Raw genomic sequence first — 16216 nt, forward strand, 5'->3', positions numbered from 1 at the left:
TTTTTTGAGACAGGGTTTCTCTGTATAGCCCTGGCTGTCCTGGAACTCACTCTGTAGACCAGGCTGGTCTCGAACTCAGAAATCCGCCTGCCTCTGCCTCCCGAGTGCTGGGATTAAAGGCGCCGTGTGTGTTTTTGAAGAATGTGTGTAACGCTATGGTTGAGTCCTATAGTTTTGACAGATCAACATTCATAATAACTGGTCTCTGTGTGCTAAATCTAAAATCTTGAGCCACTAAGACTTGTCTATTGATTGCTGCCAATCGGTTTTCTGTTGCTCTGACAAAAATGCCCGAGATGACAACTTATATAGGCAAGCATAAAATTGAAAAGAGCCAGTAAATCCCACATCCTTTGCTAGGTCTCAAGAATGCATTAAAAGCTCAGGCTGTTTCCAAGCTGACATCATCCTTCCTTCTTACTTTCAAGACCTCACATTACTGAAGGAGGAATAGCCAACTGGTATACCAAGAGACTCAAGGCTGCTCACAGCCTCACAGCCTTATCGAGATCTCTGGGCTAAGAATGCATCCCAGCAGTAGAGCTGGATGAAGTTACCTTTATCCCCAGTATAAATGAGCATTTCTTTGGCTTTCATCTTCCAGCTCTTGGAGATTGCTGACTGGTCTATCTAGTTGTCCCAGCTAGTATGGAAACCTTAGGCTAACTGTGACATGGGCTTCTCTAGTTCTATCTTACCAGCTCGGAATATGCCATGTGCTGTATCCTGTTCTCACAGCCGATGCACAGTCTGCACAGGAGACCTTAGCTCTAGCCTAAGCCACCCTTCATTTTCATTGTTTTTACTAAAGTCAAACAGGAACCCTTAAATAAATGCTCCCCAGTCTAGTATGTGGAATGTAGGTCAATGCCCCTGAAGTTGTTTTGCAGTTACAACCCAAGCAATTCCCTGCAAAAATATCACCAGATGATGCTCTTGACCTGTGTAGACTCATTTTTAAATCTGTTTAGAACTATTCATTAGTAAACTCCAACGTTGCTTCAATTTGTTTCAGAAGTTAAAGACATTTAATGCCCTAACCTCCAAAGCACAGACATGCAGCACAGTGCGCTGCCCCGTGGTTATTTGCCCTGGTGACTGTGCAGCTGATGGAGGCTGAGAGCTGCTGTCAACACTTCAGACAGGATCACACACTAGACTAGGAGCAGGTCAAAATTTGAAATCCAAAGTGTCATTTTTACCAAACACAGTTTTTATACAATAGTGCAACAAAAAAAAATTCCAAAACTCCTAGGTCAATTTATTTTAAGATGAAGACCCAATATCTATCCAAAACTGAATCTCAGATTTGTCCTTGTCCCATCTAAATACAAACGGAAACTCCGTTCTTCCATCTGCTAAGGTGAAAAGCCTTGCGTTTATGCTGTCCCCAATTTTTCTTCACCTCAATAATTCCAACCGTAAATACTAAGCATTTACCTTCACAGGCACGCAGACCCTGCTCCCATCATCACCACCTCCACTGGGACCCATGCCATCATCTTGCTAGGAATTCTGCAGTGACCTCGTCAATGGACCTTCCTGTGTCTCTCAGCCCCCCTCCCCATCCCACTGCCAGTGAAAGCAAGTGCCACTCTTGGCTCCCTGGCTCCTCTGCCTTCAGCGTGGTTATCATCTTACTCCTGTGAAGCTGGGTGGCTGCATCAGCCATGTGTCCTCGGGGAACGGGCTATGGAGTGATTTGTTAGTAAGAAACAGCACCAGGGTAGAGCGAAAATGAAGATTTCTAGAGCAGCTACTGTGGCTATGGCTGAGACAGTGTCCAAGAAAGGGCATAGTCCCCTATCTACCACCACCAAGCCTGAGAGCCAGGCCTAGCTGGACAGGGAGGCTGTGGCTCAGTATAGAAGCCACTGGGGCATCTCATTGTCAGAACTTGATACACGCCCGCCAGAGGAGAGCACTGCTGAGGAATCTCCTCCCTCAGACCCCGTGACACCACCACCCAAGTGTGCCAGAGGAAGCGGCCTAGTGCCAGTGCCCGCTGTGTATCACAAAAGCCCCCTTTCCTGCCAAGTTTTGGTGCTAGAGAAATCAACCAGGCTGCAAAGAGACAAAGTCTCTTCCTACAATGTCTCTCCAGCACCCTCTACTGACAAACCTAAACAACTGCCTTGAGAAAAAAAGGGGTGAGTGGATTTGGTTGGAGCTGACAGGAAACCTTCCAGCTGTTCTATACAGCAAGGCCAGCGCCTCTGAACTGAGTGAAAGCTCTCTCAGTTCCCCCATACCTGTCCCCTCGCATCTGTTCATCTTGTTTCCAGTCTAAAGCAGACCGGTATCGCAGACAGTCCATCTCCTCCAGTGATTAACATGACCCAGCATCGCTCATTTGCATATCCATTCACCTTCCACAAAAATGCAGGCTCCTCCGGTTCAGGAGCTTGTTCTGTTCTATTCACTCTTGTGCACCCAGCAGAATTGACTAGAAAAGAGTGGTGTCTAGCACACACAGTAGGTGCTCAATAAATATACATGGATAAATGCATTGCTTTACATTAGAAGCACATAGCCAGAGCAGACAAATACCAGCCACTGTCACCTGGCCAGCAACACACTTCCCATGGCACTCCTTAGATTGCCCCCAGGATCTCTTGGCTGACTTGCTCTTCAATCCCTAGAGGGCTTATGTACACACAGGAATGTATTCATGTCAGAAATATGCAGCACTCAGGATGCTGAAACAGGAAGATGAGTTTGAGGTCAGCCTGAAACCAACCAACCAAAACAAGTTACAGCTAACTGAATTCCAGTTACAGACCAACACACACACATACCCACTCCCACCCCACATATATATTCTCATTCTCTCTCCCTCTCCCTTTCCCTCTCTCTCCTCCCACCCCCAAGGAGAACCAGGACTCAGATCAAGAACAAACATCACCAGCCCCCTGCAAGTGCTGTGTCAAGATATCCAGTCAGGCTCCTCCATTATAGAAGTTAGTTCTTATACATTGTCCACATGTTTTGAGTTTGGACTTTGACATTTGTTACTTGACAATTTGTAGGGAAGATTCAAACTGCCATGTGTTGCTGCAGACCCACGGTGTAAGATGCTCCATTGTACAAATATACAAGTTGCCTAATTTAATGTTGATATGTATTTAGGTAGTGTCCAATTTGTGAATACAGGTTTACATATATTCTCATATCTGTCTTTTTGAAACTATGTCAACATTTTTCTATCGGACATATATTTTTAGTATGAAAATGCTAAATCATAGAGTATGTGTATGCTCAACTTTACTAAAAAAATCCCCCACCTAAAACTGAGTCTTAGTCTGTTAGTCCGACCCACTCTGTAAGTAAAGCAACGTTTACAGGCCTTAATAAGGTCTGGCAATGGGCGTGTTTTTCCTTTGATGCCCAGCTAAACATTAGTTTATTAAACAGAAACAAAGATATAACACACACAAGAGTAACCAACTCCATAGCTAAGTCTAAAGCTACATATCTGACTCTTAAAGCAAGAGAAAAAAATGTAAGTAAAGGGGGAGGGGGGAAGACAAAGAGAGAAATGGAGACAGACACAAACCCCAAGTCCTGGCATCCAGGCCCACACACGCAGTCCAAGTCTTCCTCACAGAGCGATGCGATGCTGCCTCCTAGTGGATCTGGACCTTTCCAAGTTCATCATTTTAAATGCATCTGATTCTCAAAACTAGGAGATGTACATATTTAAAAGGCCCCAAATGATATTCAGTGTAAAATTTCCCTTTCATTTTGTTCTTCTCAAAGCGGGTTCTTCCCATAAGCAACTAGTTCCTGAGACATACTGGTAGGTGCGCCCGGATTCAGCAATTTCCTCCTAAGGTTCAATCTCCAAGACTGTAACAAAAAGAAGCTCTTTCTGGGCGGTTAAGATGATTCAACAGGTAAAAGCGCTTGCCTGATAACCCCCTGATCTCTGAGACCAAGGAATGAAACAACCCCCACAAGTTGTCTCTGACCTCCATGTGCACACCACGGTTCACACTTTCACATATACACACTAAATTTAATTTTAAATAATTAAAGGCTAGGCTAGAGATGGTGCAGTGCTAACAGTACTGGCTGCTCCTGCAAAGGAGTTAGGTTCCATTCCTAACATCAACAGTGACTCACAAGGGATTTGGTACCTTGTCTGGCCTCTGGAGAAACTGGGCAGGGAGAGTACACTTAGGAACATACAACAGCCAAGATACTCACACATAAATTATCTTAATATAAAAAAAAATATTTTTGATTATATAAAAACAAAAAAGGAACCAACACCCAGAGAAGTGGCAAGCACTGGATGCTAGAACTCCATTTTCCTTCAAGTCACTGGATTTGCAAATATTTTTCCCTTCATCCTTTGGCATCTTTTGTTGTTGTTGTTGCTTATGCTTTCAGTGTCAAACCTAAAAACCCACCATCATAAATAATGTAGTGAATAATGGTTTATATTCCTTATAATCTATCTTTTTACCTTTTCTAGATTGTTGAGTGAGGAGAATGGAGTGCAGTAGAGGTCTGTGGTCATTCCTGTCTCAGCATTACTTGTTTGAGATGCTTGTTTTAATTACCATCAAGCTTACCTCCCTAGTCCAGGGCTTCTTTCAATTCCCCTCTCTTACTCACAGTCCATGCCTAGATGCAATCATTGTACTCTATCGCGGCTTTGACAGCTACCTACACCTTAAACATCTTACTTTGAAGATTTTGGCTGTTCAAGGCTCCCCGTGGTACACACAATTAGAATGTTTCTTTTAACTATTCCACTAGACTTAAGAGAATCAAATTCACTTAAGTGGTACAACTAGCATAATAATCATGTTCCAACCCATCTTTCCTCATTTCCTTTCACAATTTTTCATTTTCAGAAACCTTAGACCTCTTTGATGCCTATTCTTCTGGTTGATATCTGTGTTCACTAACCTTAGTTGTCAACTTGACTAAATTTACAATTAACTAAAAACCCAAGCATCTGGGTGCACCTGAGGCATGTTTTTCTTAAAATCACTTAAACTGGGAAGACCCACTTCTAATTCAGATCTTTTAGGGTGGAAAGACCCATCTTTAATCTGGGCCTTCTGCTAAAAACCTATATAAGCACATGGAAAACAGAAACTTGCCCTTTGCCTTCCTACTCTTGCTGGCAGGAGAACCACTTCCTTGGGATTGTGGTGAATACTGAAAACAGGTATCCAGCCTTGTGGACTAAACTACTGGATTCTTGGATTTTTCTATGGCTAGACAGCCGCTGTTGGACTACAGACTATAAGCCAATCTAATAAACCCCTTTTATAATTCATTTTGTAAGCTCTGTTCTAGAGAACTCAATTCACTATCCCAACTATTAGTTTCCTTTTCAGACTGACACTGGTATAAACTCATATCCATTTCTACCCTACAACTCTGCTCAATTTGCTCACTCACTGGCTGCCTTATGGACTTGCAACTTCCTGGACACACAATCCTATCACCTGCAGTTATTTTACTCTCCTAGCTACACATCTGCTTCCCCACTGCCCTAACTACAACTTGCAGCACCTGGTGGACCAACAGCCACAGCAGGAGCTTTATGTTGTTGGCAGTGCAGCCACTCCCCACCCTGACAGTGTGGGGAATCAGATCTAACTTTGCAAATATTAGGTAAATAACCCACCGTTCAGCCACTTTCCCCAGCCCTAGCTGAGGGGCTTGTATTATTTAGAATTTCCTTCTGGTCCCAGTTTGATCACGAAAAGATAATGGGACACTTCAACCCTGCGAATGTGACTTCAGAACTACTACTGCATGCCAAGAAACCAAACACCTCCACGGTTCACCACTAGTCTCGATGCACTAAGTATCAAGACTTAATGCTGCTCACTAACTCTTCATCCAAACAAACTGGCAATCCCATTACAAGTCAGGTTACAGTATGTGCTGTGCGGCCCTGAGACAAAGTTAAACAGAAGCCACCCGCAACCCTCAAGAGCATTTCCACTTTTAGTGTTTGTTTCATACCCAAGGGATATTTATTTGATCAAATTGATCTTTACAGTTTATAGGCAAAAAGCTTCATACTGATTCACCTTTGTAATTTTCTTAGTCCAAACAGTAAAATATTAGTGGGAAACGGATAAAAGTAGAATTAAAATTTCCAAGGTAACCTTTTCTAACTATTAGGCACTCTAAAGACAAATGAATATATCAACTGTATGTATAACAGTCTCTTAGTTTATTATAAACCAGTTTCGTGGGCCACAGAAAAAAAGGACTATGTACATACAGCCTTTTGGGAAGGAAACAGGCAAGGAGCTGAGGAGGACCAAGATGAGTCTAGGGCCTTGGAGGGCACACTTCCCAGGGAGGGAGCCCTGAAAGGGAAACCAGGCAATCCACTGAGACCCCATGAACTGCATAACACACAAACAGGCCTGTGGGAACCTGACCCTGGGCAACAGGGTCCACGTTGCCTCTGAGCTACTGACACAATGCTGTGCGAAGATCAAAGCAGACCTAAAGCAAGAGAAACAAGTTTTTAGTCAGTACCTGATCTATAACTCAAGCCCCCAACTTCCTGACTCTAAGTAGCTATCAAGTGACTACAGAGACATACAGAGCTAGTTGGAGACACTCCTGGAGCTATGTCTAAAAAAAAAAACTACAAATGCAAAATCAGAGACATAAAATAAAATGACCATACATAAATTTAAAATTTGACCACTACTTAAGACCTACTATGAAGACTTCATGGAAAGAACACAGGGCTGGTAGTCAAGATGCCCTCTGGGCTTTTTTTTTTTTTTTGGGGGGGGGGAGGATCGAGAGTCTCACAACCTGGCTGACCTCAAAATCAGAGATCCATCTGCCTCCTGAGTGTTGGAATGAAAAGCATGGGCTACCATGCCCAGCAAAAGAGATACTCTTAAATTAGTCAAGGGCATCAGACAGTCTCTACTGTGATCTCAGACACAGTAGTTCTTGAGCCATGAACACATCTCTGTTCTGAAAGCAAGGCCAACCAGTTAACTCTCCTCGATACTTTCAGGACATAGCTATCCCTCCCCTCAAGAGCTCACTTCCCTGAATTTGAGGCCCCAAAATGGATGTGGTCTAATGCAAACCTCCAGTTCCTGCCCGAGTAAATTCTAGGAAAAGCAGCCAAACTCAGTGTTTTAGGCACTTACCTCGCATGCCTGGAGGAGGAGGCCGCATCCCAGGAGGGGGCATGCCCATTGGAGTTCCTCGGCCGGGAGGCAGCCCCATTGGGGGACCCATGGGAGGCCGCATGCCAGGAGGTGGGCCCATCATACCTGGAAGAGAAGAGCTCAGGTGACCTTCTAAAAGATGGAAGAAAACATACAAAGCTGTCTACCAAGTCAGAAGGCCTAGTCCATCTTCTCAGCCTCACAAGCAAAGTGGCCCTTGAGCCAGGAGAGTTCCTAATGTCCAGCTAGTTCCCAGTTCAGTCAGCCCGGCTGGATCTCAGAGTAATCCTGCTTAATTACACAGACACATCATCAGCTTCAGTCAAGGATCTACCTCATCATGAATCCAGCTAAGGCACTGTGTGACTAATTAGTACTAGTGTCCTTTGATGATGATACTCACCTGGAGGAGGGGCCCCTCGGCCCATAGGTGGAGGAGGACCTCCACGACCAGGTGGGTACTGAGTTGGGGCTCCTGCAATACTGGCTGTGGCTGCAGCTGCAGCAGCTGCAACAGTGCCTCTTCCTTGTGGGGTCATCACCTAAGGAAACAAAGAGGAATTAAAGCACTCTTCAGTGCACCTTCCTACTTGTCTCCCAAGCTGGACTGAACATCAAGTCCTAGAGCTACAGCTCATGCCATTAGACTTTCCATGTAAACGTCTTATATATCAGGAAGCCTGAGTGCTCAATGCCCAGTCTCTTGGCCTGATATTAATATTAAGGGTTCCTAATCCAACTTGGGAAAAGCACTTCTTTTAATTAAAACTGGTGACACGGAAAGAGAAATGTCACAGGAGCATTCTCCTAATTTCAGTTGACTAGAATACCTTTTGTACATCTCTTCATACAGTAATAGCCTGATAATCGTGCCACCCACGAGACTGGTCGTTCCGTTCCGGACTCTTCCCCGAGCTATGGATTCGCCCTTATCCTTTCGGCTACCAGAAACTGATAATCTTCCTCCAATACCTCACCTGTTGGGATGGTCCTCCAACACCTCTGACTGGCCCAGCAAGCCCTGCAGGAGCCTGGGGCATGGGAACACCAGCCGGGATTCCTCTGCCAGCAGCCCTGCCGATGCCTGGTCCCCCAGCAGCTCCAGCAAGTGGCACTCGGGCAATGCCAGTCTGAAAGAGAGAAAGAAGGATGCTGTATTGCTCAGTGCCTTCAAGAATTCTAAGTACATCTTTGGACTAGCACTGCCTAAACCTCTCAGAGCTATAAGGCATTTAAACAGCACTAACTATACAGACTAACATCATTCCTCCTCCATGCAAGACCAAGAAACCTATCATCCCTTAAACAACTATATATCTTAAATCTAGAGACGCCTGCCACTCAATACCTACATTCATTCCCATGAGAATAAAAACCGGAGTCAAAGCTCAAGACTCTATTAGTAAACATAGCACTTGAGCTGGCAACAGACACATACATAAGTGACAGTGGCCAAATAATACCTCTTATACACATTTACAAATGAGAAAAGCTATACTGTGGAGTTTAAAATACTGAAATGAGTGAGATAAACTACCCTGTACTCACTCGAGAGGCTATATGAAAGTCATCAGCAGGCGTAAAGCAAAGCAAGAGAGTAACTGAAAATATTTATAAAAATTAAAAAGCAGGACAGTATTTTTCATGTGTTACATACAAACCGTGTGTAGATAAAAATAAACATGGGAGCTGAAGCTACAACTCTGTGGCAGAGTGTTTACCCAACATACATGGCACCCTGGGTTAAACCAAGCATGTCAAAAGTTAAAACAGATGCATACACACATAAATACAGGCTAAGAATATTCTCTGGGTTGGCAATGTCTTAAAGAGAAAAAGAATTTGGCCAGGTTCTTTTTAAGAGATCTCTATTTATAAACATGGTGTTTATTGAACCAAGAACATCTGGGATCAAGTTTCAGGTTTACCATTTACTAGGAGAGCTATAATATGACATCTTAGGAGAGCTAAAAAAAACTCAGTTCATTTCATCCATAAGGTGAGGATAATTTTTTCTTTCTTTCTTTCTTTCTTTCTTTCTTTCTTTCTTTCTTTCTTTCTTTCTTTCTTTCTTTCTTTCTCTTTCCTTCCCCCCCCTTTTTTGTTTTGTTATTTTGTCTTTTTTTTTCAGAGCTGAGGACCAAACCCAGGGTCTTGCACTTGCTAGGCAAGTGTTCTACCACTGAGCTAAATCCCCAACCCGAGGATAATTTTCAGAAAGCAAACTAAAAACCTCTTATAATGATTAAATAAAACACTAACATCCCTGGTGCATAGTTAATAAATAATAATAAATGCTAATGTTCTGTAACTACCAAACAAGGCATTCATAAATTCTATTATTTGGAGCTGTTTTATTGTTGTTTTAGAGACAGGGTCTTATACTATGTAGCCATAAAATCATAGATCCCTTTGCCTCTACTGGACTGAAGGCTTGCACCAAAGTACCCAGAAGGACTGTTAATTTTTTTGAGATTATACTTACAGTTGTCCCTTTCCCCTTTTTACTAATTGTTGGTACATACATACACAGAACTGCTGGGTGACCAATATGGCCTCAGGCAGCTCTCCTGATGATTAGGATTCCTCTGGGCATTAAAGCCACAAATTCTAGCTGTCTCTCCACTCACTGGCAAGGTAGCTGTTTTATGACTTCATTTATTATCTGTAAAGGGATGTACAGCCTGGCTCCATAGGGCCTCCCTCCCTTCGACAGGTACTCAGGAAGGACTTACATCTTTGGGAGGAGGTCCTTCTACTGTCATGGAGACCAGGTTCTCCCCTCGAAGCAATACCAGGCCAAGGACTCGCTTCTCTTCCCTTTCTGCTTGTTTGGAGTTCTTTGGCCTAAAATTGAATTTTTAGAAGAAAAATAAGTATTAGAAGGTAGGGAACATTAGGTTTGCCAAGTTGGCTGTGTATTGCATAATCTGACAAATAGTTCTAAAACGGGTCAGCACCCCAGGCTAAGTGGTCTCACATGGAGATAGCTAGTGGCTTCCTACCAAGCCAAGAAGACACAAAGACCAGGCAACGGGACAAGCAGCAAGAAACCCCAGCCATGGCAAAGATGCTTCCACAGCCAATGGTAAATCCTTTCCTGGTTGTCTTAGCTACTACCTGGTTCCCTCCCTTCAGCCTAAGACTTCACAGAAAGAGGCAGGCTGAACAATTCTTTATCAAAAGTGAGTGATACCGGCCTCATACCCACACAGTGTACAATTGAACCTCAAGGCCTACAATCCACCCTTCACCTTATACGAGAAACACATGGAATAAAGGGAAGAGATTCCACACACATAGATGTTGACTTTTCACAAGGATGACCTCACGCCAGAGCCCACCCCAACTGAACCACCAAAGTCGATGAATGGGATGAGGGTGAACTAGGAAAACTAACTACAAGATGTGGGCAGGAAGCTATAAAGACAAAATATCCTGATTTTTAAAAAGACAACTTGATTTTATTTTTTCCTTTTTTTAGCTCACACTGGCTTGTTAAATAAGTCTATAGTGGCTTTTCATATGGAAAATAAATAATAGGTAGTCAAGTTTTTTTCTCATTAACTTTATTTAAAAAATTTATTTTTAAACCAGAAAGTTTTGTTTTTAAAATGGAAGTTCCACACTGATCTGCTGGTCCCGCTCCAACACCTACCAGGCACTCAGACATCTCTGCATTGTTATTCTATACTTGATCTTGGGCCACAAAAGAAAACAATCTCAAAAAGAACTTAAGGGAATTCAATCAGTACATAATATGAATGCTGCATAGAACAAGAGTGTCATATGACAAGGCTCACCATCTTGCTGAGCCTCAAGATGTCCTGGATATATAAAACAGGACTGAAATAGATCACCTCGCTTAAGGGGCCTGAGTCAGCTAGTAACTTACAGAATTGCAGCAAACCAGAAAATAGCTCCTTTTTTTTTTTTTTTAAAGAAAATGTCAACAAAAATGACTGGCCCCAAACCCACATGGGGAGCAGAGCACTTACCCTGAAGAGGGTCAGAGGCTTCTTAAAGCAGTTTCAGACCAGGCCGCATTAGGAGAGCCCTGTAGGCTACAGCTTTACAAATAGGTAATGAGGCCAGAAAATCAAGCTCTCCCCCCTCACACACCTGTGGGGAGAACATGAGAGCCCTTTACCCCAGTACCCAGGGGCATGCAAAATCAGAGTAATTAAAAGCCTAGCAGCCCTCCTCACCAACTTCCACTTTGCTAGACTCAGAGAGCAAGGTTTGCTGGACTAAGGAAGATCTGTCTTAGCGGCCACCGGTCCCATTTAAGTCAAAAGCAGGAGAGTGAGCAAGAACACCAGCTGCATCACCATCCCAATGTGGCCCACCCATCCCATCCACTTCCTCCTCAGCTCCTTCTCCCGCCCAACTGCCCTCTCCTTACTTGATCTTCCTGAACTCATCACAGTCACACAGGATCAAATTCATGTGCTTGTCAAAGGCTTTGAAGGTCCCGATGAAGATCCGGCCGTCCTGCAGGATGCACCTCATCCTGTAGTCGATGTGCTGCAGCATCTTGCTGCTCTTGCCCACCGTCTGTGAGGAGAACAGGCATCAGGGAGGCTTGGCTCTTCTGCACTCTCTCACTTCTGGCCCTCCCAAGTCTTCCACCAGACTAATCTCTCAACAATTTCCAACTGTCTTCTACAGTCTTTACCTGAGACTCTTCCTATCACCCATCTTCAGCCTCTACTTCTGCCAGGTAACCTGCTAGTCTCCCATACCTTAAAAAAGTCATCTTCCTCAGACTATAGTGACTCTGCCCGTGTTGTGTCTGTCTCAGGAGACGGTAAGTGTCCACAAATTAACCAACTCCATCCATACTAAATGGCAGACTCCGTGCTATGAACACACAAATCCATCGAAACAACTAAGAACTGGAATTTGACTGGCACCAAAAATCCACTTAAGGAAAAGCTTATTACAAGAAAGTGAATCAACTCTGAAGCAAGGATGGAGTCCTCAAATCAAGCACTGGTTAGCATGCCTCCAGGGCTTTGTGTAACAGGGTGAACTTTTCTGGGCTAGTGTTAATTAGTCTGGATACTTAATACTGATATATAACTTGTTACCCTTAATTTTTAATTAAGGCAGCAACAGTTTCTATCCTGGCTTCCAAAGTAGCCTTGCAAAAATAAAGGGGGAGCCTATACACATTGCAAGGTGAACAGAAGTGCCTGTCTCTCTTAGAAACATATGGGCTTCCCCCCAATCTAACTGGCATTATGCCACTCCTAACTACCCAAGTATCATCTCTGCCAGGAACTGCAAGGCAATTGCTGTTCACTCCTGTTAGCATTACCCCGTCCTAACCTTAAGACCCAGATTGTGTTTTCTGCTTAATCACCTTAAATAACTGTTCTCAGGATCAGCATACATCGGTCCATTTGCCTAGTGACAGCTAATACTTTATTGGATACTCCCTGTATATCCAGGCCCTTGAAAGGGATGGTGTATTTCATTTGATCCTCAAAATCGGACCCAGTGTCATTCATTTTTACTGGTAAATTATGCTACTCCGGCTGAAGATGAAATAAAGACTTGCCTCAGTCAACCCTCAAAAAAAAACAAACAAACAAAAAAAAGCTATCTCCATCTCCTGTTTGACCACCTCGGGTTTCTTCAGCTACGAAACTAGAGGAATGTTTTGGAGAGATTCAAGGTATTTATTACATTTGCTCTGTAGCCAAAACTAATCTCACAATCAGGATCCTCTGCCTTCTGAGTACAGAAATGACAAACAACAAACTGAGATTTCAAGCGACAGCCACTTGCCCTGGCTGACCTTTAAGAACCTTAAGTTCATTAAGCCCGGGAAAAATCTTGCAGCGCTCTTTTACTACCAACAGCATAAAGCAAGGCTGGGCCTTCGGCAACCAGGCTCCTGGAAACTTCGTGCCATGGACTGCTTTGCTCTCGCAATTCTCCAGGTTGCTAACCCTCCCTCCTCCCGGGGGGGGGGGGGAGGTGAGCCGGGCGCCCCGAAACAATCACTTGGGAGTCACCCACCTCCTGGAGAAAGCGTTCTCGCTCCTCCCCCGGCCGTTACTTTGGCCTAACGCTGAGCTACCATAGCGATATTAGTTATATTATAGTTATAGTTATAGTTCTATTAGGACGGCCTGGCCAGAAACTGGCCCAAGTGCAGACAGAACTTGCTGCAGGGTGCAGTCCCGGCGCCCGACGCAGCCCAACATCAAAGTACAAGTCGCAAGGTCGCGCGCGCTCTGCGGGCAAACCCTCTCCCCCAGCCTCCCGCTCCCTCCGCTGCTCCTCCGCCTCGCCCGGCGCTGCCCGGTCGGCCCGAGGCCCGCGCGGGCTCCAAAAGCCCGGGCACGCACTGACGCCCAAGTTTAAGGCTCCCGAGGCCGCGGGGCCGAACCCGCCGTGGCTCCGGGCGGCGACGACATTTGACGGCCGCGCGTCGGCCTCCGTCCCCCGGTCCGCCTTCCCCCTCCATCCGGGCGCAGCCTCACGGCAAGTCCGGGCCTTTGGCACTGGGAGGAAGCGGCTTCCACCCCGACCTCCTCCGCCACGGGCGGCTCGGCTCCAGCCCACGGACGCCGCCAGCTACCGCCCCGCTCCGCACCCCCGAGCGCCCTGCGGCCAGCCCGCGCCTCCTCACCATGGTGGCGGCTCGGATGGCTCAGATTCCCGCCGGATTCGCTGCCACAGAGGCCTAGTCGCCAGGCAGCCAGCCACTGGGTTCCCGCCGCCGCCGCCGCTAACGGAAGTGCACCCTGCAAAATGCCGCCGCTTGTGAAGCTACTTCCGGTCCGGTCTCGGCCGTGGAGTTCCGGTCTCTGGAAGGCAATTAGAGGGCGGAGCCTTGGCATCAGCTGATGGATTGTATGGTGGTTTTGGTTTGGTTTGGTTTGGTTTTGGTGGAGTTTTCCCCCCTTTGTTGATTTTATTGGCCTTTTCCTCCTCGTTTTGTTTTTGCTTTAGACTGGGTCTCACTGTGCCTGAGCTTCGGATCCTCCTACCCACAGCGTTCTTAGTACCAGATGCTGGCGTACACCATTATCATCCAGAGCCTTAGCTCCTCGATAGGACATTCACCTCCCCTGCTTAAGTCTCCGCTGGAGTGGCTTGGCTTACACGCCGCCCGCCGGTGTCCCGGAACCCCACTCCCACCCCAGTTCTCACCCAGCGCTCTTGTGAACTCACTCACTCTAGGAAGCCACTGCTCTAGCTTCTCTTGCGGCGCGGAATGCTCTTCTTCCCTCTTTGTATTTGCTTTTGTCTCACCCGGAGCGCTAGACTCGCAGGTATATGCACACCCTCTCGCCCTTACCTCCAGGATTTAAACAGAAATGACAGTCCTGGGGCGGACTTTCCTGACCATTTTTTTTTCTCTTTAATATTGATTGCTATCTGACATGCTAAACCGTAGTCCCCCTCGTTATTGGAGGGGCATGCCCTCCAAGACTCCGAGTAACTCCCCAAGTCACATTATGCTATTTTTTTCTACATAAGCATACTTACGATATGCATATCCTTTTCACTTAAAGCAAATATATTTTGGTATCCTTGAATTGGCTTTAAAAACCTGGATTTAGGCAAGACAAATTCTGGGTCAAAGGTTTTGTGTATGAATTGATGTCCCCTTCCTGCCTCTGGAAGTCCGGCCTGGCTACAGGAGGTGGCTACTTCAGTCTCTATATCCCCCTCTGGTAGGAATCTCAGTTAGGGTCACCTCCATAGACTCCCTGTATCCTCCCCTGTCCCAGGCTCCAGCTAGTCACCAGAGAAAAACCCAACTCCTCCCCACCACACCACACTCCCTAGCACCTGCACCCCCACCCCACCCGTTCCCTTCCTCACCTCTTCCTCCCCTACCCTGTTCCCTCTCTCCATCCACCTCCAGTGACTATTTAGTTTCCCATCTGAGTGAGAGGGAATCCTCCCTTGGGACCATCAGTGGTATGGGAAGGAGGCAATGGGGGGAAGGGAGAAGGATTTGTAAGGGTGGGACTGGGAAGAGAAGAGGGAGCGAGGTCTATGATCTGGATGTAAAGTGAATAAAAGAAAATTATTGGAAAAAACAAAACAACAACAAAAACGAGATTCAGCCAGGCAGTGGTAGCCTTTAACACCAGCACTCAGGAGGCAGAGACAGGCTGATCACTGTGAGTTCAAGGCACACAGAGAAAACCTATCTTGAAAAACAAAAACAAAAAGATAACAGGAACTACCTGAACACCAGCGCTGCAATGTAGGCCCACCAATGTGGTGAGCCCTATGAATACTGAGAGAGTAGCACATACAGCGTGGACACCTGCGTGGACACCTTCCCCAAGGGCTGATTCGTGGTTAAGGCAAAAACATAACACTTCTTCCTGCTACTCAGAACGGTGCGCAACACAGAACATTAGTTGCTTATTTCTGGAATTTTCCTTTAGAATTTTCAAACCAAAGGTACCTGAAACTTGGATACGAGAGAAACTGTACATATTTTTAAGTAATTTTATTGCCCCATTAGAATATAAGCTCCGCTATAGTATGGATTTTTCTTTGTACACTGTTTATTATTTAGACTACTGCTTAGCATAAAGGGCTTAGTAGATGTTTGTTTAATGAATTAATGAATTAATCTCACTTGGCTCCATTATGTTTTATTTTGTTTTGTTTTGTTTTGTTTTCAAGACAGAGTTTCTCTGTATAGCCCTGGCTGTCCTGAAACTCACTTTGTAGACCAGGCTGGCCTCGAACTCAGAAATCCACCTGTCTCTGCCTCCCAAGTGCTGGGATTAAAGGCGTGAGCCACCACTGCCCGGCACTTCATTACTTTTTAATCCTCGCCTACATGCCTAGAACTTTATTCCTCTGACCTTGTTTTTTTGTTTTTGTTTTGTCTAACTGTTGGTCTTTTATATAAAGTCACTTGCTTAACAGCTGCCCAACAGATAGGCTAAATTTAACATGTTGAAAACTGAACTCTTGGCCTTATTACTCTTCCCTTCCCATCTCAGAAGGTTTGTCAAGTTATGAAAACAAGGAATGGTGCTAAG

At 45.2% G+C, this 16216-nt stretch overlaps 1 protein-coding gene across 1 annotated transcript; it reads right to left on the bottom strand.

Moving 5' to 3' along the window:
- Nucleotides 1-6189: 6189 nt before the first annotated feature.
- On the bottom strand, nucleotides 6190-14002 carry Snrpb (small nuclear ribonucleoprotein polypeptides B and B1). Its single transcript, XM_021193004.2, has 7 exons — nucleotides 13828-14002; nucleotides 11587-11738; nucleotides 9917-10028; nucleotides 8159-8311; nucleotides 7585-7723; nucleotides 7161-7286; nucleotides 6190-6489 (listed from the first exon to the last, which is right to left on the bottom strand). The coding sequence occupies exons 1-7, from the start codon at nucleotides 13828-13830 to the stop codon at nucleotides 6479-6481; spliced, it is 696 nt and encodes a 231-aa protein (XP_021048663.1). The 5' UTR covers nucleotides 13831-14002; the 3' UTR covers nucleotides 6190-6478.
- Between the last annotated feature and the right edge of the window lie 2214 nt (nucleotides 14003-16216).

This window comes from Mus pahari, chromosome 3 (genome assembly GCF_900095145.1).
Source record: "Mus pahari chromosome 3, PAHARI_EIJ_v1.1, whole genome shotgun sequence".
NCBI classification, from domain to species: Eukaryota; Metazoa; Chordata; class Mammalia; order Rodentia; family Muridae; genus Mus; species Mus pahari.

Bases quoted from the DNA above. Each gene is read 5' to 3' on its own strand.
- Snrpb (XM_021193004.2), bottom strand. The intron at 10,029-11,586 runs GTAAGGAGAGGG...ATTCAATTTTAG, and splicing joins GATGAGTTCAGGAAGATCAA to GCCAAAGAACTCCAAACAAG. The intron at 7,724-8,158 runs GTGAGGTATTGG...TTGTTTCCTTAG, and splicing joins TTGGAGGACCATCCCAACAG to GTGATGACCCCACAAGGAAG.